A 22,895-nucleotide genomic window follows, 5' to 3' on the forward strand; every position below is an offset into this window, starting at 1 on the left:
ACCATCATTTTAGTTTTGTCTGCATTTATGAATGTAAGAATGTTACTTACCGCCCGGATTTGATCATGTATATTTTTTAATCTTTACAATATGTTTACTTATATTTATGTTTATTCATGGATTGTCATACATTTTAAAATTAAAATGACCAAAGTTGCACAATATAACGTTTTTGAAACTCGGGGAATACCGTAATTTACTTTACTTTCACATGCAAACGGAACCTGCCGACATCAAAACCTGGCAACCCTGAGATGTTCAGGCCCTATCGGATGATACAGATGGAAAAGATTTCCTTTTTTTTCTGAGGCGCGACTGTTCATAGCAGTGGACAACTCTGGGCGGTTTTAGATTAGAGTTGGTTGTGTGATGGTTAAAATACAGCCACACTGATGATAAAGCACAATATAAATTAAATGTGGGTTTGATTACCTTGAAAGACCTTGGATGACGCAAAAACTTATGTTTATTTGTTGTTTTTTTTTCGTCACTTAATTATTATTATTATGATGCAAGTCAGATAAATCGGAACTATGAGAAACATCCGAGTTTAGCAAGTCGTAATTGTGACTTAGTCGTGACATGAACTGCATTTACGATTCAAAAAGTGTCAATTTCTATAATTCCATTCCGACGTAAACGCAGCATAGAACCGAGCAGTGACAGGTTATGCTGCTGCATTCAAGTACTATCGGCAGAAGGGGAACAACTACTCCGACGTGGGAGTGTTCACGCATCATTCTAAAGCGGTTAGTCCTGTTGTTAACTTTGTAGTCACACCAAATAGATATCCGAAATTATCTTCGACTGTATTTGTGTTTATATTGGATTTTATCTCGACGTAACTGCCGGCGGTGTTGCATTTCAGGCCCTTCTGCCCGCAGTTTGTTGACTTGTCTTTTGCTCTTTTCACCAAAGTGGGAGATGACATCGGTGTGTTAAGATCTAAACCTGCCCTGAACGCGTCATAAATCACTGTCTGATTGATTGCCATCGTGGGAGGCTGTTCGGGAAGAGATGGTTCGGTGGGGGGGGGGGGCAAATGGCGAGCGCACAACGCAGAGACTGTGTGAGATGGTCCGCCTTCTCCAGATCTGCTTCATCATCTCCACTCACGAGCCTCACTTGTAGCTCACGTAAGGATGCAGAGGGACCTGAATTGAACCATCAGAGTCAGTCACATCAGTAACGGTGATAGTGCTCAATAGCTAAGAGGCTGCTATGGTGCAATGACAATGTCGACATAGAGAGAGTTGTTTAGGGAGCTGGCCGATTGTGTTGTCATGGTAGTTTTTAGCGGGGCCGGATTAACCTCCTCAGGGGGGGCTCGGGGTCAAAACCTGTTCTTGGGAACACTCTACACGGCAGTTACATTTTTCCCCAAAGCAGCCAGAAACCAACCAGGATTTTTGAGCTGAAACGATTAGTTTTTTAATCATTGTTTAAGTCTTTTTTTTTTTTTTTAAGTAAAAATCCACCAGTACCAACTTCTCAGACATGAATATCTGCCAGTTTTCCCAGTTTTCTATGATACTAAACTCAACATCTTTGGGTATTTGACTTTTTTCAGGCAAAACAAAAGAAAAGAGAAGCTAATCAAACATTTTACCTTGGGCTCCAGCAAATAACGATGGGCATTTTCCAGTATCTTATGATATTTTAAGCTCTGAGAAATCAATTGATTATTAAAGAAAATAATTGTCATATGTTTTGATAATAAAAATAATTGTTGGTTGCAGCCTTACTGGACTCCTGTGGTTGAATATACGACTTTGCCCGAGGTTTTCTGCATTTTAATACTTCACTGTGTGTTTAATCAAAAAATGTAGACAGAAATGATGAGGAGTGAACCTGTGGCTCTCTGGGGACCCTGTCTGGTTGGTCATCCGGCCTTGGTTATTAAGCAGTAGCCTACTTTTTGGGTCAATATCCAAGAAAGTTGTTCAGAAATCACAGCCAGCGCTTGAGATACTTTGACCGGGATCTACAGCCAAGACATTTTTTTGTCAGTTTTCTCCATCAAATAAGACGTGTTGTCTGCAGATAGCTACATGTCTTGGTTAGTTATCAAGCATTGTAGCTTGGTTTCCGCACAGTCAGTGGTCGCTGGTTCCATAGCAACAGCATATGAGGCAAGATGCTGGAGCCGACACTGATGCTTCTGACGGGAACAAAGTATTTCAGTACTAAATTTCACAGAAACTGGAAAATTCAAAGTATGATTTGATATGTGCCAGTGTTGTTCTAATTCAGTACACATCTTCATAACAGCAGAAAAAGGCGATTAACGATTATTTTCATAGTTGATTAATCCGCCAGTTGTTTTCTCAGTTAATCGATGAAATGTTTTTTCTGTAAAATGACAGAAACTACTGACAGGTGCCTGCTGTAATTTCCCAAAGCTCAAGATTATGTATTCAAATTTCATGTTTTATTCAACAGACAATAGAAAACCCAGTAACAGGCGATTCAGTTTGCAAAGAAAAGCGGCAAATCATCACATCTGAGAAGCTTCCACTAGCGAACGTTTGGAATTTTTGTTTGAAAAAGGGACTAAAACGATTAATCGATGATCCGAATAGTTGCCGATTAATTTTCTCTCAATAAACTAATCGATTAATCGAATAATCGTGCAGCTCTAACACGGAGCAGCTACTTTCAGCTTCAATTATAATACCTTCTGTGCACTTTAATGCCCTATGCTATTGATTTTTAGTTGTAGATTGAAATAAAAAAATCATGATTCACATCTTGCTTCTTTGGAGTAAGAAGTTGTTAGTTGGTTAATTGCCACAGTTTAAAATCTTGTGATACTGGAAAAAAACGTTTATTTTTACAAGTTTAATCACAGGGAGTTTGGAAAGTGTTATTTCCGCTGTCAGTCCTGCTGTACCACAGTTTCTTTGTGACAGTGGTATTCTCATCAAGATCTTGATCAGCTGACTGTGCTCATCTCATGTCTTGACATTGTTACGGAAGGAATATCGAAAGACATTTGTCCAAACTTTCTGTTTTAATGATTAAAATGCTTTGTCATGTTAATGCCAGTGTACGCATGCTTATTGCAACACATCTGCATCACGTACTTTTCTATGTTCAAGACCACTTTGAGGAGTCGCAGTATGATTCCAGACAGATGGGCGACCCGTGGACGTTGAAGCCCTATGCTGGACCAAGCAAGTTCACCCACTTATGGCAAAAATAAGACTTTGAGTTCTACAAAACACAGCTCCAGTTTCCTATGCCAGAGAGACACAGTGTAGAATGCTCCTACAGCCAGAGTTTGGAGCGGGGTCGTCAGAAACAGAACACAGTGGTAAGACTAAAGCCTAAAGTCCATCCAAAACAAAAAAGTATATCCTGACTAAAGAGAGTCACAGTTGAAAGGAACTGGAGGTCTTTTTGGGACCCGAGGCACAAGATGCCACACCTGTGGAAAACACAGGCTCTTTGGATTGTTAAAATTCCTCATCTCAAAAACATTATCAGAGAAAAAGACGACATAATATTAATACTACTTAAAAAAAAAAAAAAAAATGAGAGAGAGAGAGAGAAGCAAAATCTTATTCAAAACACAGAGATGCCAAGAAATTCCTGTCAGCTGGCAAGACTTCAGCAAACGAGTGACAGAGGAGTCAAGCTGGGGATTTCTGTATGGGAGCATTCTGCAAGAGGACACTAACGTGCCAGTTTGTAAGGTACTCCTAGCTAAAACCAATCCAGTTTAATAAAAGAGTCCTACAATAAACCCTACCTTCATGAAGCTTATAATCATTTTTTGTTGAAACTGTTTTAGAGATGTTGACTCAACTGTATGAGCATTTTGGAGGCTGCACTTTGAAGTGCTGTTGAATTGTTTTTCGTTATAACGACAGGTGTTTCTATTATTTTCTCCACCCCCATTCATATCATTGAAGGTAGGCCAAATAACAGAAACACCTCTCTGTGTAATCCAATACAGTTAAACAGCACCACAGCCTACACCCTCCAAAGGGATCACTAAGGTGTATAACCACCTCTCTAAAACGGTTTCAACGAAAGGTGAACATTGTAACCTTCATGTATGCAGGGTTCATTGCTGAAATGTTTTAGCCAGATGTACCTCAAAACTGGCAACTGAGTGTACATACCTATCTCCTTGAATTGCCAGTTATTTTAGATCCAGCCGGTGGGGGGCGATGTGCAGAAACGATAGTGGCCGTGGCCACAGAAGAAGAGGAGGAACTCGCTCTCGACTGCAGCGAATTAAGCAAATGAAGAAGTGCAGCTTTGTGAGAAGATAGCAATACAGTCACCGTATGTCCGCGGCCTTGAGCGACTGAAAACGGAGATAAAAATACACGTTGACGGTGAGTAAATGTGCTCGTCTTTCTTTAATATAACAACACTCGGAGTGAAAGCTTATACCTTAATGTTGCTGGATACGTAACTAGCCGTTTGGTTAGACTATAACTAGTAGCTAACGTTGAGCAGCTAACATCCAACGTTAACCTAACTGCGTCGGCGGCGTGACAATCGTAACCACACAGATGCTACCACACTAAGGAGAGGCGGCGATATTAATCTTTGGCGATCGTTTAACACACAGGGCGAGAACAACCAAATTGCATGACACTGTTATTTCACGTCGCCCTGTCCTGTAACGCGTGATGCGCCATTTGCAGCGCGACCGGCGCGTTTGATGTGGTGAACTACGGCACCGAAGTCAGCTTCCGTTTCGATAGATCAGGGCAAAGTTAAAATACAACACTGAACGAGAGATTCTCTGTTTGTTGCACCTCGTGCTGTTGTTAAAGGGTGTTAAACATTGTAGTGTAAAGCCTCAACTACGTCGAAACCCACTCTCAAATTTGTGACAACTTTTTTTTTTTTTTAATATTTGAAAAGTTAGAAACGGAGATTTGACTCATTTAGACCAATTCAGGACAGATCCAGTTCAAAAACCGCTATACTCAGACTTGTCTGGACTAGATTATCCCAGACAAGCCAAAGAGTTTTTAAAACACAGTTACAGTTTTGTGAAACCGTTACTCTGTATTTCACATCATTGCACAAGAAGTACGTAAAACAATTGAATATAATAACATAATCGACTTTAATGCTTAGTTCTGTTGATACCTCAGAGTCTCGTCAAATATTGAACATTGTCGGCTAACTTCGACTTTTCTAAAACTTTCTGATGGGCTGTGAGCAAAATATACATGACTTTGAATATGACTAATGGTTCTTTGTGTTAGTTTTTGCTTTGGGAGATGGTAATCTGTATTGTTAAGCTACTATAGACATTTTATAGCATTTGAAGGGATCTATTTCTCCAACTGTGTAAATATTTATTTCCTTTCTTTCAGGCACTCTGGTTTTTTAAATTATGTGGACACTGAATCCAGGGCATCCAGGTTCAAGTTAAGGTATGTAAGGGGTTGCTCCCTCAAAAGCATTATACAATTTACCTCCAGCTATAACTGTAATGTAACAAAATGCTTACATCTCCTAATGTCAGTCTGTAATGTATGTGTGTTGGGACTGAAAATCTCCAGAGATTATTTTCCTGAAATCATTTTGTTTTGCGCCATCTAGACCACGTAAAAACATCAATTTATCCTGAAGGCTTTTAAGAACGGTGGTTTGTTTGAACGAAAGGAATTTTGGCATCTTCAAAGTGACCATAAGCCCATGATTTCATTTCATCAATGCGATTTTCCTCAAGACATTTTTACAATTTCAAGAGAAGAGGATTATTTTAACAAAAGCTGCATTTCCATTTGTAGAAAACACTGTTGGAGAGTTGTCTGCAGAGTTATACAGTGAGATCTTAGAACTACCGGGATATTTTTCTTGCCACAAAATAACTGAAACTTTATCAGCTCCACTGAGATACTTTACCTTCCAGAGAAACAATGTTTGAATGGGTGACCTTTATCTTAAATTGTGGAACATTTTTAATATTTGACTCTGGGATTTTAATTTTTTATTGCCGGAGTCCATTTTAAAGTTGTCTGGGCAATTTCATAACAGCTTATCTTGCTGCGTTTGACACTGTGTGTATCTCTGTGAGTATCTGTGCCGTTCCACTTTCTCAGAACTGCAGTACAAATTTGTACTTTTGTTTTGCGTGAAATGTTTATGGCTTTGTGTTGGGTATTGTGAAATGCGCTTTCACCATCGACTTAAAGCCATTTTTAAAGTTTTGACAGGCACAATGTCTTTACACAGAAGCAGATTTGCCACCTGCTGAAACCTATGGGCCCAGTGAACAGCTTGTTCAAATAAAATGTTATCCTAAACTGGTTTTCGTGGCTAGTTGAGGATTAATTATTCATTTCCAGAGCTGTCCTGCTGGAGGAAAGAAAGCAAAGGCTGGTGAAAGCCCAGCCAGTGCGCATTTTTTCGATCATGTTTAGGAATGGTTCACCTGCGGTACTGCATGAGGTGGCATCTATGTCAAGCAACAGAGCCTGGCCAAACTACGAGTGAAGTGAAATTGTGGGCTGGTTATGCGAGGCGTTCACATCTCTGCACCAGGGAAAATTGGACAGAAGTCCATTGCATCACCAAATTCGTTGGTGGATTTGCATTTGCTTTTGTTGTTAATATAGTCAGCATTAATCATAAACTGACGTCCCACTGATGTCCCTCATGCCTTAATTTAAGTCAAGCTCTCACGTACCGTATGCAAAGGTCTAGCGCAGATTTAAATCGAATAATGCCATGCAAATGAGCACGGGAGAAATGCAGGGCACATTAAAAAATATAATATAATATAAAAATGTTTCGGGAGAATTTGCGATTTGTGCAGCACCATTTATTTCACATTTGAGTATCTTCTACATGTGAAAAAGAATTTGCCACAGCATTTGAATTTGCATTGTCTGAACTTTGTGATTTTCATCTGCAACTTTTGCTCAGCTAAAACTCTTTATCCTTCCAAGGAATTTGATCTCTTCTTTTAACTCACTGACATGTTTCAGGATCGTGGATGAAAATTTAAAGACGCTATTTTAGCGAACAAAATAAACTTTTTCAAGCATTTGAGACGCACGAAGAAAGAAACCAGTAAACCTCTGAATTGAGTCATGTCTCGCCGACGAAGCCGCAGCACATCACCAGGGCGTTATTCGCGCTCCTGCAGCAGTAACGATCCTAGAGATTTGGAGAGAAGGATTTTTGTCGGGAATTTGCCAACCTCCGACATGGAAAAGAAGGATTTGGAAGACCTGTTCAGCCCATATGGGAAAATAGTCGGTCAGTAATTCATGACAATTTGAATTGGACAGGCTGTCCCTGAATTTCACAATTGTTGGAATATTTTAGATGTGTGGTAGAATTAACTTAGACATCATGAGTCGTATTTTTTTTTTTTCATTATCATGAAATATAAGCATGTAAAATTTATGATGTTCCTACTAATAATTTTTTAAAAGTGGTTAAATGGGTAGGTATCCAAACTGTTCTTCAAACAGATCTTAAGATTGTACCATTTAAAATGTTCCTCTTCCAGGCGTATCCATGTTTCGTGGGTTTGGATTTGTACAATTTGAACGCGTTGAGGAAGCCGAAGCTGCAAAGGCGGCCCAAAAGGGTCGAATATATAAAGGTTATAAAATAGGTAAGCCCTAAATGCAGTAGGTGTGATTGTCTGGCTAAAGGGGATAGGCTTTTAATGGTATACATGGAGCAACAAAACCAAGCTAATGAAAGATTACGTTTTGTGGGTGTTCCTGTGTGAAAAACCTTTGATTGGGGATAATGGTTTTAGTGTTAATCCCGAAGATAATATATTTTTGTGGATTTGTTGGTTGAAAGTGCCAGCAAAGAACAAGGAGCATATTTGCTATTTTAAGGATTAACACTTTACAAGTAGTTTTCCGTAGGTAAAGATTGTGTATGAAAGCCAGAGATGTCCCTCAACCGTATAGTTTAGAATAATTAAACGCCTAAAATAATCTTTTATTTTAAACGCCATTTTAATGAGATGATATACTGCATCCAGTAAATGTAATGCCCATTACAATGATGATGAAAGTGGAGCCCTATGCTTGCCCACAACTAGCCTCCCGAAGTGTAGTTTGTATGATTTTTTTTTTTTTTTTTTTTTTTTTTAACCAACAATTCATCAAAATGAAGATTTCTACTTAAACCTGTCTTTTTGTAGACGTGTTAAATTATTGGCTAACAAAGCAAATAAACAAGTACATTATTAAATTCTGGCAAAGCCTGAATCTCTGAAATCTCTTGTTTTATTTGCAACACCGACTTGGAATTTCCTTCGTCGATTTTAATCGATCTCTTAAGTGGAGTCTTGTGGTTTTGGGAGTTTCTGGAGGCCAAATTTTAAGTTGCAAGTCTAATTAACACGTTCAAGCTTTGCTAGTGTCGAGCTAATTTTGAAGGGGAGAAAAGAATTCCTTCATTTCTTCGTTATAAAGTCAATTCTACAGATTTGGCAAGTCGATTTGCTGCATTTTGACATCTCGTCCAATTTGGATTTTCAAGCTTGGATATTGGAGCTCAGTTTCATTTGGATCGTGGCAGTGTTGACGCGACCTCTCCATTCTGCGTGAACACATAAACTGATTTACATGTCACTGTTATGTTCAACGTTTGGATTGATTTATTTTCAGATGTAAATATGGCAGTGGAGAGACGGCAAGCTAAACCTCAATCCCAGCAGAGCCCTCCACGAAGGTAAAGTAACGCGAAATGGGTGTGAAGAACTACCATCGCCTCTGAGGTGCTGATTTTTAAAAAAGAGAGAAAAAAAAGCGTATTTAACTTTTTCCTCAACTGTCATTTCCACCAGTGGTGAAGTCCGATTGATGGAACTTACTGTACCATTAGATGGCTTTGTGATGCTTTATGGAACAGACAATATTTCACCCTAAATTAAAATTTCCAGATGTGTTGGAATAAAGAAAAGAGACACGTGAATGTAATTTGAAGTGTCTGTCTCAAAGATTCTTGCCTTATGGCTTTTTTTAAAATGCTCATGTTTTTTTTGTGTGATTTTTGTATCGCATTTCATCTTACCGCTACAATATGCAATTTTCCAGCTGAAGAAAATGTTTGTTCCACCCTGCCCCATATCAATCAAGCAGGTTCATGTCGTACAAGCTGGCCATTAACTAATTAGGTGTGTACATTAAAACTAAATTTAGTCTGAGGAACAACTCTCCTAGAGCTAAACACATGCGTTGAAATAACAGATTTGGATGTAGGCAAACTATAGTGGGGGAAAAAAAAAAAAAAAATTTAAAGGTATCCTGTGGAGTTTTTTTTTTTTTTTTTTGTGTACACAAAGCTACATGTACTAGGGCTGTCACTTTTTATTTGAAATTTGAACATTCGTTCAAGCGTGGGGGGGGGGGAGTTAATATTCAAACTGTAATGACCTGTTTGAATTCAAAATTGAGTGCGACAGGCTGTTTGAAGTAGTTTGCCCTGTGATCCAGTAGAGGGCACTCTAAAACTTCACCACCAGCTTGACCTATGGCATGCCCTACTGACCTATCATAAGCTAGTATGTTATGTTTGCTATGAAAATGGACTCTAGCGAGCAAAGCATCTGAGAAGCAGTGTGTGGAAGTATTTTGGGTTCTACGCCACAGGTGGCAAAGTAACCAACAAAAATGAGGCTGTTTTGTGGACTTTGTATAAAGCAGCTGTCTTACACTACAAAGATGATAAATCTGCAAACCTGCTAGCTTGCCACCCAAGTGAGGCAGCGGAGGGACCACACACACACACACACACACACACACACGAGCGGAGCAACGTTAGGTTTACAACCTCGTCTGACTGCCTACCATTTGGCAAAAACCTATAAGGTAGCAAGATTTACATGCAAGTATGTGTGTGAGGGGAATTGTGTGTCATTTCAAAGTCATCCGAATTTGATCTTTCAGAAAAGGTGACAGCCCTAATGTTTACATTTATCATCTTCGCTTTACACCTAATAGCTGTGTTGATATATTTTGTGACTGTGCGATATATATTTATATATACACATTTTTTCCTTCCTCAAAACATCTGCAGAGCCGTTTTTTTTTTTTTTCTTTTTTTTTTTAAAGGTTTTGAAACCTACATTATTTGTTTTTCATTGTTTACTAAGTAGCAGCAGTCTTTGCTACATTTCTTGACACGCTACCACCAACAACTTTCGATCAGTGGAATAATGGAAAACCATCAGCAGGACCGTCGCCTACGTGTGTGCACGATACTAACACAAGGGGGACCCATTCTTAAAAACAATGCTCCGTAGCGCTACTAATGGTTATAAATCACCTAAGTGCCAGTGTTGGCTCGTATTTTGAGTCTCGAAAACTGAGGGTTTAGCTTGAGTTGGTCACTTTGACACAGCGCTTGCACGCAGCGGATGATTCAGTACATGTTGCAGAACATTCCACACATCCTTAAGAGATTTGGGTATGGGATTGGTCCATGCACACATCGGATAACATACTAGTGAAAATAACACACATGATGATTATTTTTAATATGATCCAGTTGCATTTTGTAAATTCAAACAATGCATGGTGATACACAATATTCTCAGACTTTATGCTAGATGGAATCAATTGGTTTGTGGTACTTACTTTCTTTTGTATATGAAGCATATTTTTGTGGGTCACTCGCGTTGAGCAATATGAAAATCAATTTTCATAGCGTCAAGAAGTAAATAAATGTTGGAAGATCTTTGGTCAATCTGAGTAGTCTTAAAAACAAATTATTTTTCTCACCAGTCTTCTCTGGCAGTGAAAAACTTTTTGAGGTCGAGGATAGAAGTGAAGACAAATCATGAGGATTTAGGGAACCAAGAAAAATACAAAGAGCTCTTAACTTGGCTTCCACTTGGATACACCTTGGTCAGTTCATTTTTTTAGGAAGCCAGTCATGAAAGTCAAGTTTTTCATTTCTACAGTTTTGCTTTTGGACAGCTTTATATGTAGAAAAAGTTGAATTTCATATGCAGTTCAGAGTATTTTCTTCGTAGAAACATAATGAAAATTCTCCAAGGTGAGATTAATAACTTGTACTAGACCTCTGGAGTTGTATTCGAGTTACGTTTCTTGAGGAAAAATTCAGGCAAACATATTTAAAAAAACAAACCAAAAAAAACCCAACAAAACAAAAACACTTTTGGGACCATATCTTTGCAGCATGGGAATGTGTCTTGCTGAACAAAACACAAATCATTGTAAGCAAATTGAGCTAAATCCACAAAATAAACCGCCTTTTTCATGAAGGCTAAACAACCGAGGTACTCTCGTATTTTTAGAGCTGGATTTAGGTTCAATGAACCTCAAATGGTTTACAGATCGATATCGTTGCGGACACGGATCACTGTCATTTTCAAAAGATTGTCGTTGAAAGGACACTTACCGGAATCACCTCCTGGATTGAATTTGTTCCGTTTTGCGAACACGATAGCCGTTTTCTGTTGCTCTGCTTTGGTTGTGTGAATAAATATATTCGTATTGAATAAGTTAACAGATTAATTTAATTAAATTTACAGTACCGTCTGTAGACCTGTCCTCAAAAGTCGAGGATAGAAATTCTTAATGTCCCTAGTATTTCATAGGCAGCCTAAACTCTAACTGTTCTTTCACTAATTGACAACATTTCTCCCAGGGCCCCGTATGGCAGTTATGGGGACAGCAAAGAGCCCCGGCCTCGGTCCCGTTCACCCGTTTATGGGCGTGATGGACGTGAGGGGCGGACGTGACGTGACGGACGTGAGGGGCGTGAGGGGCGTGACGGACGTGACGGACGTGAGCCTCGGGATAGCCGTGATGGGAGGGACTCGGGTAGAGAGCAGAGGCCGGGTGGCCACTCTCGTGACCACGATTACCGATACCGTAGCTCAGAGAGCAGAGACAAGGACCTCAGAGGTGACCCGCGGGATCCTGCCTACAGGTGACTATTAACATTCAGCCCATCACTTGGAAGTCCAGCGTTAAATGGTTACCTTTTTTTTTTTTTTTTTTTTTTTGGTCATAACCTGAAATGTTTCCATATAGCAGAGATGACTATGACAGATACTACCGCAGTGGCAGTGGTGCAGAAGACTACTACCGGAGGAAAGAGGAACCCTACAGGGACCCTTACAGAGATCCCTGGAATGGACGCCGTGAGCCTGAGGGTATGTATGCTATACAGTGTACATGGTAAATTTCATTGACTAGTTACTTAGTTGGTCTGAGTACTTAGCCACCTTACACTGATTTAGCGTTTGCTTGTAAAATTATATATTTTTTACTTTTTACTTGGCTAGATTAGAAATTTCCTCATTGTTTGAATTAAAAGAAGGGAAAAAAAAACCAAGATTAAATTTAATTAATATACAACACAAGATTGTATACCGAAATTGCAGATGTAGTCCCTCTATGCTACTCACAAAAATAACAAAAATAGTCACATAACATACCCCTCATATGACTCCTGATGAACTCATACAATTCCTGTAGTGCATTTTTTGAATTTGCATCGGGAGGAATGTAAACAGCAGTAAAAAAAACACACTGGTGAATTCTCTGCTCAGATAATGTGGTCAACATCTTAACGTTGAAAGCTCAACTTCTGGTAAATGCTGTCCATCCACCTGTACCACATTTGAACACCAAGCATCGTCGATGTTTGATGAACTACATCCAGTTTCCTTTTCCTAACATCCCACATGTTGTTTTTGTAGCTTTGGGTATCGTTTTTACTGTTAGTAACATTTAGTTTGTTAGCTTAGTTGTCCAGATGGGACACAGCACAATTACTAGACGCACCTTTACACCAAAGGACATATGGCAACCAAACTTAAATTATTCACGAGTTTAAATATACTATTCAAACTACGTGTTTAGAGTTGAACGTCCATTAAAATATATTCATGAATGTTAGCTCTGGATATTTCATTGTAAAATGTTAAACCAGGAATTACCAGACTGTGGCATTAACAGATTTTTCAAAGTTTAGAATTGTATTCAAATTAGGAAGTTATACCAACATTAAACTTTCCAGTTCCCTTCACCCTTTCTTCAACAGCGGATGATCGTGCTCGACCAGAAGAGCGTCGGCGTAATGAATTGTATCGACAGTACTATGAAGAACTCCAGCGGCGTTACGACACTGACCGTCCTGTTGACTGCTCTGTGATTGTCGTCAACAAGGCGCAAAAGTATGTCCACTATCCGTTCGTTATGGGGAACACTGATCTCGGACCAGATGCGTCTCTGTAAATATTCAACCAGCGCATGGCATGTTTTCATTTCATATGGCTCCTGTGTGTGTTTTTGTCCCTACTTCTGCTTTTAAAACAACTGTAGGGAGTATGCTGAGACGGTCGGGCGGAAGGTCCGTGATCTGGGCATGGTGGTGGACCTTATTTTCCTCAACACAGAAGTTTCACTAACCCAGGCTCTGGAGGATGTAGGCCGAGCCCGCACTCCCTTTGCCATCATCATTACCCAGCAGCACCAGGTCCACCGGTCCTGCACCGTCAACATCTTGTTCGGCACACCGCAAGGTAATGCGATGAGACGACAATGTGAACCCTGTTGGTTGATGGGGTCAGTTGGGTCATTCCAAGGGTAACGAGCATTTCAACGGTGCATCTTTTGTTTGTTTACATGATATTGTTTGTGTCCTTATTGCCATAGAGCATCGAAACATGCCAATGCAGGATGCCATGATGCTAGTTGCCCACAACTATGACGCTTACAAAGTTGAAAACCGTGAAAAAGAGCGTGAGGAGATCGCCAGAAAGGCTGCAAAGATGGCAGACGATGTATTACTCAGAGAGCCTGATCGAGAGAGCCACCCCGTTTCTGTGCTCACTGCCATTACGCTGCTGTCCGAAAACAGGTATCAAGTTTAGTATCTTTCAACCTGGTCAAGAGTGTTGCATGAATTTCTTGAATTAACAGCTCTAATTTTTAACATGTAATGTAATGTACATTTCTCCGATGCCCTGTTTGCATTTTGTAAAAAACTTTGAATTTCATTAGCGCCTGTGGCTTCTCATGAATAATTTTTTTTCCGTGGTTTTTGTGTAGATTTTTAACGCCTGAGGAACTGGATGGTCTCATTGCGTACCTGAAGGACAAAAGAGCCCGGCTGGTACGAAGCGCCGCAGACCCTCTTTCAGGTAAGAACTCTTTGATTGAGTGTGTGATATTAAAGGATACGTTAACAGTTTTTAAAAGTCTGTTCTTTCAACAACACTCAAATGCCCACTTGTACACTGAAAGAATAATTGGTGGCTGTTATCATTTCTTCTGTCCATGCTGGTGCTGAAGAGATACATTACTTCCTAAAGCATTCTCATTGTAAACTGATATTTAAAAAAAAAAAGTGCAGTTATCGTTCTGTGCCAAAACACATTCCAAGGCTGAGCTTAAGCGGGTATCTTCTAAATTATTCTTTTCAGTTCAAAATTGCCAGAGTTTCCACAGAGACCCTTTCCTGGCTTAGCTGCAATAGAGAGGGATAGTGACACTAGAGACTGTAACTTTCGAAGATACCCACTTCATTTCTCAGATTTCTGAATCCTCATATTCACTTCAGCTCAACCTCACAATGCGTTTTTCTACAGAAGGAAGACTGTGATTTTGGTTCCACATCTCAAACAGTGGAATTACGTTGGAGATATCTTTTGTCTCGGTCATTGTGGCCATGAAAAACTATTAACCAACCAAAAAATCTTTCAGTGTACTTGTAGGCATGTACACGGAAAACAGCAGTTTTTGTCTGTTGAATGTCGTAGTGTTCTTTGCATTGCAGCAAATTCTAACTGACTCTGTTGCCCCACAGCTGCAGTCCATGTTGCAGCTCCCGCAGACGTTCCGTCCTCAGCTGCAGGACTGCCCCCTCCTTCCCATTCTACTCACACACCCCCACAGCCCAGCCACCTCGGCCTATCCACTGCTGCGAGCGCCTCAGCTAACCCCAGCCATCAGCAGGAGCTGCAGGCTAAAATCCTCAGCCTGTTCAATAGTGGCACCGGGGCGTCAGTAGTTGCTGCTGGGCTGCCCTCCACTGCCTCCCAGCCACAGGCCTATGGTTCCCTTGGCCCACCCCCTACACAGAACCAGCCCCGCCCAGCCATGCCTGGCCCTCCTCCAGCTGGATCCCAGGGTTACGGCACCCCACCGTGCCGCATGCCAGTTGCAGCAACTGGTCAGAGACCCCCAGCCTCTGCTTCAGGTATCAATTTTGACAACCCAAGTGTCCAGAAAGCTCTGGACACACTCATTCAGAGTGGACCGACTCTTAACCACCTAGTAGCCGCTGGGGCCGCTCAGCAGACACCCCAGAGACCAGCAACGGGCATGGGCCAAGTCCCGACTATGTCCATGTATCCCCGACACTACTGACAGGGTGTAGATAATTACTTCCCCTAATGTGAGGTCCACCTTTCCCTCAGATACAAGTAGACACCACATGAATTCTCTGAAGTGAGTTTACCAGCTGTGTATAGATGGACTGTAGGGTTGTTTTGTAAAAGCTTTTAGGTTTTTTTTTTTTTTTTTTTTTAAATCTTTTTATTCTGGCCATTGGTCTGTTAAATTTGACTTGTTCAGATTACTTATTGGTCTATATTTTCAGTTGTTATTACACAGAATATAATTGAGTCTTCTTACATGCGAGTTAAACGATGAAGATATGTTGCATGTGTGAAGTATGTTTTTGTTCTTGGACAACTTAGTTCTTTTCCAACCATGATCTGTTGTGTGTTTTATAGTTTTGCATAGTGTCTTTTTAATTTGTAACACTGTGTTCATTGTCTAAACAAAGGCATGATTAAAAACTCGAGACACAATTGCTGTAATAAAATGGTATTGGTTTATTGCATTTTGTGCTGACAAATCTATAAAATGGAACGGGTATCGCCAGAAGCCATAGAGATATAAGCATTTGAAATGTAAGATAAAACTACTTCTTCCTCTTTTGAATGTACCATGAAACACAATAGAGAATAATACGTTTTATTTTAGAATATTTAACTTACACTGACACAAAAAATAAACACCTCCACACTAACTGTACTTGATTTATTTACATGTAGCCCCCTCCCACCCTTGCCCACAACCACCCTCGCCCCCAGCAGTTACAAGTGCACATGTACACACACACACACACCCATTCCCACAGAACGGGGGAAAAAAAAAAACACTACGGCTTAACCATAAGACTAGGTACAGTATCAAGAGAGTAATGGGGGGGGGTCATTTTCATTTTAGAGACGTTCTGATACGCATGTCTTTCTGTGTATATCATTTATGTCTACATCCATGACATTTTTAAAGCATCCATACAAAAGTTTCCCATCACTCCAGTGAATTAAAAACCAACCTGGACCGTGACAAGGTTCCTCCGAGGGGAGGAACCGGTTATTAAATAAAAATACCGGATTTTCAAAGGCCATAAGGTTTTAAAGGAAAAGACATTTTGGGAAATGTGCATATTTCCAAGAGTTAGGGCTGGTATGGATCTTCTCATATCAGTCAGTTAAATATGAAGCTCTCTACTGCTAAAGTTCGTGTATTTTTATTTAAGCCGTCCAAAAACCTCAGTGTATAAACGTTTTAATCGCTGTTCTGGGAGTGGTCATGTACCTGGAGCATCCACTTGTTGCCTGGCAACGGCTACCAGCCAAGATATAGTCCACAGAGCAGCTGTGCCGTTTGTACATTTCGGTTTTTTGTACAAGTCGAACAAAGCAGACGAACCGTGCTGGTCAGTGAGCTGTAGAGATGCTGATAGGTGGATTATACTACCCCTTTAACAGTGCTAGGCGTTTCCCCTCGTTTCCAGGCTTTGTGCTAACTCTTGGCAAGAAAGCCAATAGCAGCGGATTTCTCAAAATGTCAAGCTTTTCCTTTAAAGGCTGTCTGGATGATTAGATTAAAAAACAAAAAACCCCATTCAATTTTGGTGATTGGAAATGTTTATATTTAATATGCAGTTATAATATATATATGTATATTTAATCATAGTTGGTGATTGAATAGAGGCAAATTGTTTTTGCCAGTTTTGCACTGCCTTTTCATGCAAGCACCAGCAAATTGTAGATTTGCAGGCATCTCTTCTAAGACTTTGGTTCAAGTTAGTTTTATCCTTTTCGAATAAATATTTTTATTAACTGATTCTTGCCACAGATTTTTGTAAGAAGGTATTTACTGGTCCTATTCACTGGAGCGCACACATACATGTCATTTATGTGGTTAACTGAAATATACTTTGGTACTCAGTTTATCTGCAGATAACATTTGACACAATGAGAGGGCCTTGCCAACAAATCCACCATAGAAAATAGAATCTTGTACTATAATAACAATAATCTTGGATAATCTTGGATGCAATGATTGGCAAGACCTAAGGAAAGAGAAAAAGAAAAAAAACTACTACAAAGAAAAGTTTGCAACTGATATAAACAAAATACTTTTATACCACGAACACCCAAAGTATTTTCAATACACCTCGTTCAGGGTAATTGCATGCATGCACTTCAGTTACACAACATTACTGGAACAGGGCTCTGCTTGCACGGCGCGGATAGCCACTTGAGCTTTTCTCATCTGACTCCCAGAGAGATCGACAGTGTGAAGTGTACGTGCAGCTGTTGTTTTACCTCCAGCATCAGGCACCTCTGGCTGATGCGTCCGTGAGGATGCTGAAGGGTACAATCTTATCTCAGCCGCAGACTGTGTGTCCTCTCTGCAATAATCTGGGATTTGTTTTCTATTTTCCTCTGTTGGTGTCTTAAAGGACAGCCTCCTCAACCCGGTAACAGATGTGTTTCAGAGCCCTTAATATCCATTTAAGGATGGAGACTGAGTATTGATCACCGGCAAGTTTTGTCTCATGCTACAGTTGTGCAGGCGAAGGATCTGATCTAAATCATGGATCAGCAAGGGGGAGAGGGACATGCTGGTTTCTGAGTGGACTATCTCGTGATGTCCAAGCGGAGCCACTGCCAGAATTGGAAGCGCGAGTTTTATATTCTTTGATCATTTTTTTCAGAATTACACTGCAATCACATTTAAAATACAGAGCTGGGGTGGATTTAGTGGCTGGGATGGGGGAGGCCAGGGCAATCTGGGGCAGACGGGGTGGGGATTCTGGGAAGGCTCACCTCACAGATTGAGTGACAAGCACTATCAATTTAACAGTTACGATTATTCTTTTAAAGAAGTTTGGCAAGAGAAAAGAATGACTGTGAACCATGCTAAAATGTAAAGAAAATGCTCCGATGGTGGGATGTAAACAAAATCAGCAGGTAGGTCTCTGGGTTACTGCACCTCAAAGCTGCAGCGGGTGATGGGATGTGATCTTATTTTATAGTCTGAGCTGTCAGACCTCCACAGCTGGCTGCAATACACTCGTGCGCCACCAGAGACCACTGTGGGATAGAGTCTGTACAGAGCAGGCTGGCCCTCGTTCAACCCCCCCGCGCCTGCAGACTGATCCTGTCATAGAGTGCCCCCCTTAGTGTAAAGTGCTTCGCTGTCTCGGCCACAGTTGGGATGAACACTTCAGATCTTTATGGTCCATAAGACCTGGTGACAAACATTCTGATGAAATAAGTGAGTGCTGACACCTCCAGTAGTTTATAGAAAATACAAAAAAAAAACCAAAAACATAACTGACAAAATGAAAAGTTACCAGTGTGAGAACAATATTGCACATAATCTTACAAAACTCTAAGACTTTTGTCCACAGTGATAGAACAGTGTACAACAAAAGACAACACTAGTAGGTTACAGTGTCTCTGACTTAGGTGATATATATTTACAAGGGTGAGATGACCATTCTTAAGGCCCATTCAATCGCAAACTCAAAATCTCCTATTACGTTACATAAGACTACTTGAGCGAGATTGAAATATAACAAGTAACAATATAGTGAACTCATACTTTTTTTTCTCCTTTTTCTTTTTTCAAAAAGACTTGTTTTCAAGGTCTGGCCATGTCGCCGACTGTCTGGCCAATGCTCCCGAGTTCTCAAGATGCGTAACTCAGTGAGAACATTTGACATCCTTCCTCCCCGCTCGGCACCTTGAACACGTAAGTCGTCACTATAGAAACCACTAAAACAAATATTGCCACATAGTACCATGCAAACAGCAATTATAAAACATTTATAGTTCAATAAATAAAATTCATTTCCAATAAACTTCTCCAATAAACATCTGATATCTTTTCTTTTGAATAAATTTAAAAGGCTCAGTTGATGCAGGCAATGTTGTGGAGACAGTCCCAAAACAGCCATGTTCTTCAAAAACTTGCATGAGCGTTAAACAACCCCTTTCTCTCTCAGAGTTAAGTGTGGCAAGCTTGATAAAGAAAGTCCTCACGACTTGGCACCCCAGAATCTTTGAAAACTAGGCGGGGCCGCTTCGGTAAGTATCACAGGTGTCAAAGGTAGGTGTGTTAAAAATGTTCAAACAGTAAGATTTAGCAGATAAACCAGAAATATTCATATTTAAACCCATTTTGGCATTTTCTTCAAGCAAACTATGTAAATTAACTATCTGTTATTGTAAAATTGGCTTCTCTTTTCTCATGGGACTAAAGATGATACTAATCACGAGAGCGTTTCTTTTTAAAAAGAGAATAAAAGGGTGAAGGATTTGCCCTCAGTTGTAATATTGCATCAAGGTGTTCAGTATAGTTTTCTAATAAAACAGAAAGCTAACCCTGTCCAGAGATCACAGGCCAAATTTTTACAGGTACAGCCTCGTCTTGTTAGATAATCACCACCACTGATATGTATGTCTATACCCTTTTCACTTTAGTCATCTCTATTTACAGTACAAATAAATCTATTGATACTAGCAGCATTCACAACATATGGTCCGACATTCAAGCAACACTAAAAACATTTAATACTGTTTTTCAATACCTCTAGAAACTAATTTGTTTTGCTTTCCTATATTGTATAGACTGTATATATACGTATTTGTTTATATTCGTACTTACTACAAGTGCAAATGACCAAAAACAGTTTCTTTAAGAAAAGAAACAGAAATAATCAAAGTAAAGTGACAGCTGTCCTTGGTCAGAGTGAGATGATTCTTGGTTTTATAAGACTTACGAAATCTACATATACAAAATATATGTGTAAAAAAATAAATAACATGATCACATGAGTCCGGATTTCACCTATTGCACGTTCCTTCCAAGATGCACTTTTTAAGCCTAAGTATGATTTGCTCACAAGTCATTCAGTCAGGGACATGTGTGGCTCAAATCTTGGCCAATCTAGAGGATATAAAATCTCACTGGAGAGTCTACTGCATAGAGTTCAGTCTCGTGGACAACGTGAAGTTCCTGGCTACAGAAGCCATTGTCCTCTATTCATTCAGCATAGACCCTATAAACGATCCGTCGACAGATGTTCAGGCTCTCACCTCTGTAAGAGCTGATGTGCCTCCTTCAACAGCTGGGTGTTGGTAGTTTTGTGGAGGTCTGAACATCTGTTCTTTTATCATCCATAGGGCGACTTTCCAGTTACAGTGTCATCACCGTACTAGTTTCGTGTGGACACCTCCGTGTTAGTGTTTAGCACACTTTGTTCTCTCTGATTTAATCACTAGAATTTTGTTCACTATGTCTCTTTGAAAAATACTTTGATATGGCACATTTAATGTATCTAAATTTGGCAAAACAACAATATATCTTTGAGGGACAATCAAACTGATATACAACTATTTCATCAATATGTGTAACTTCTATCTATAAACATAAATACACATTTGTTCTCTAGATGAAAAAATAACATTTAGTAATTTTTTAAAATTTATTTTAATGATCTTGATGAGTTCATCAAAATTTCACTTGTTGCACAGTGGCGGACAGTGCGGGTGCAGTGCTTGTCGAGGTTACAATGACGGTTACCGTAGTGACAGGAGCCTATGCCATCCAATAAATAAATCCAATAAATAAATAAATAAGTAAATTTTTAAAAACAACGTGTTTTGAGCTGTCCCTCTGGGCGAAGGAACGTTTTTCTCTCCGCTAGAAGCTTTATAGTATGTCACAAAAATACTACACTCATACTGAACAAAGCGCCAGAGCTTGTACATTATTTACAGTGATCCATTTGAGGGTCAAGGGGTGCTGGCAATGATAATCTCCTTTTTGGGGGGGGGGGGGTTGCACTTACTCCCCACTCCACTGTCCCACCAGCCTTCTGCTAGGAAACGCACTATTCACAGTTTAATTACGTGTCAATCTCTACAAACTAAGCTAGCCTTGTTGTATTTTTTTTTGTTTTGTTTTGTTTTGTTTTTTTGGCACCAACAGTGGCCACGGGGATGAACAGCCACTAAGAGATTAGTTGAAAAGGAGGATGGGTAGAAAGACAGTGATGACAGTAACAGAACAAGTGGAGTAAAAACACACACAGTTATAAGGATTTCATGCTAACGAGTGATCAGGTTAAAGATAATACTGCAGGTTGGATCCACGTGCCATGTCAGTCTCCTTCGAACATCAGTGTGAATTTCACAGTTCTTACTTCACTGTATTCTCCCCTCTTCTCCCAGCTGGTGGTGCTGACCGTGGGTAGCAGTGTCTTTCGCCGCAAACGATAAATCACATCAGAGACGACAGGGCTGGAACGCTGTGGGAGGTGTCCGATCACCACGACAGAAACTAAACGGACAAACCTACACTGAGCTCATTTCAGCTGGCTCTCGTTCTTTCCGAGCAGAAGCCGCTTCTATGCCACACTTGTAAGAAGAGGAGAAAGAAAAAAGAAAAAAAAAAGGAGAAAAACTGCAGAGATTAAAACAAAGACAGACACATGCATGCATGTGCGCTCACACCTCAGCTAACAACCCACACCCACCACCACCACCTCCTTCTTACTGACTCCAACTCAATGCGAGTTACTACAGTAGATTACAGACTAGCAAAGAAATAAAAGTCTCTTTAAGAACAAATCTAAACAGCATCTAAATTCGTCTAGAGCCTACAATAGATATAGTAGCTTATGAGACTAAAATGAAAGGTTTAGTAGCAGAGCATGAGATACAGCTCGTTGGTCCGCCGGGGATGGAGCGGAGGGGGAGGTGCTGAAGCTGAGCGGAGCTATCGGTTGGGCGTGAGAGGGTTAGGCTATCTTACAGAAATAAACGGTAAGGGGCGACATGAGGATGAAGCAGGCTCGATGAGAGGGAGGGAGCACAGGTGACGACGGGGCTGAGGGAAAGGTGGAGGGGGTGGAGGTGGAGGAGGGGGGCTGCTCTCTCAGGAGTAGATAGTGATGACCTCGCGGCCGCCTCCGCGGACCAGGAGGACCCGGTTTAGGCCCTCAGTGAGGACCTCGAGGAACTCCATGTCTGAGAGAGAAGGGTTAAAGAAACTAGAGGAGGCAAATGCAACACGTACATATATATTACACTGCAAGTGGCACTGGCTCCATAAAACTTGTTTCTTGTGTATGCTAACTTAAATTGCTATCATTGGGAGGTAAAGTCTTCATATCATCTCCCGCTGGCAGGAGAGGATATGAAGAGTAGTACAAAATGTCGACAGTCTCAGAAAACCCGTTTCATGATTAGATTTATATACTAAACTGTAACTGACACAGAACCTATTTGAATCAAAATGCAGTTTGCCCAGGGCAATTAAAAAGAAGAAAACAAAAGAAATTACCTGCTAATGTTATCTGAAAGGTTTGTCTTCTGCCTGTAATGGTACTGTCTGCTTAAAAATGCATTCTATTACTTCTTTGCCTCTGTTGCCATCTTGCACATATCTTCTGATGACAAATCACGGTGCTATTTTCACTCCTTAAACCAATTGACTTACTATTTTTGGCTTAAACAAAAAAAAATCCAAGTTTATTCCTGAAGCAAGAAAGAGCCTGGAGGCTTAAACTGAATTTGATTGTATCTG

At 40.2% G+C, this 22,895-nt stretch overlaps 2 protein-coding genes across 5 annotated transcripts in view; one reads left to right on the top strand and one right to left on the bottom strand.

Annotated features, from left to right (window-relative positions):
* The first annotated feature begins 597 nt into the window (after positions 1-597).
* Positions 598-16,025, top strand: ncoa5 (nuclear receptor coactivator 5). Its single transcript, XM_040115506.1, is given in 14 exon segments — positions 598-749; positions 919-1,136; positions 4,151-4,349; positions 5,349-5,408; positions 6,969-7,242; positions 7,499-7,606; positions 8,622-8,685; positions 11,629-11,913; positions 12,018-12,139; positions 13,033-13,165; positions 13,314-13,513; positions 13,647-13,851; positions 14,043-14,134; positions 14,800-16,025. Coding segments are annotated over 10 exon segments (1,941 nt in total). The 5' UTR covers positions 598-749; positions 919-1,136; positions 4,151-4,349; positions 5,349-5,408; positions 6,969-7,073; the 3' UTR covers positions 15,363-16,025.
* The window catches only part of slc12a5a (solute carrier family 12 member 5a), a 171,164-nt gene continuing 164,071 nt past the window's right edge, over positions 15,803-22,895 (bottom strand). For all 4 annotated transcript variants that reach the window (XM_040115505.1, XM_040115503.1, XM_040115502.1 and 1 more), the window contains one exon: positions 15,803-22,336. In XM_040115505.1, coding sequence (XP_039971439.1) covers positions 22,245-22,336 — 92 coding nt within the window. In that variant the 3' untranslated portion in view covers positions 15,803-22,244. The remainder of the gene's footprint in view (positions 22,337-22,895) is intronic.

This window comes from Xiphias gladius, chromosome 21 (genome assembly GCF_016859285.1).
Source record: "Xiphias gladius isolate SHS-SW01 ecotype Sanya breed wild chromosome 21, ASM1685928v1, whole genome shotgun sequence".
Taxonomy (NCBI): Eukaryota; Metazoa; Chordata; class Actinopteri; order Istiophoriformes; family Xiphiidae; genus Xiphias; species Xiphias gladius.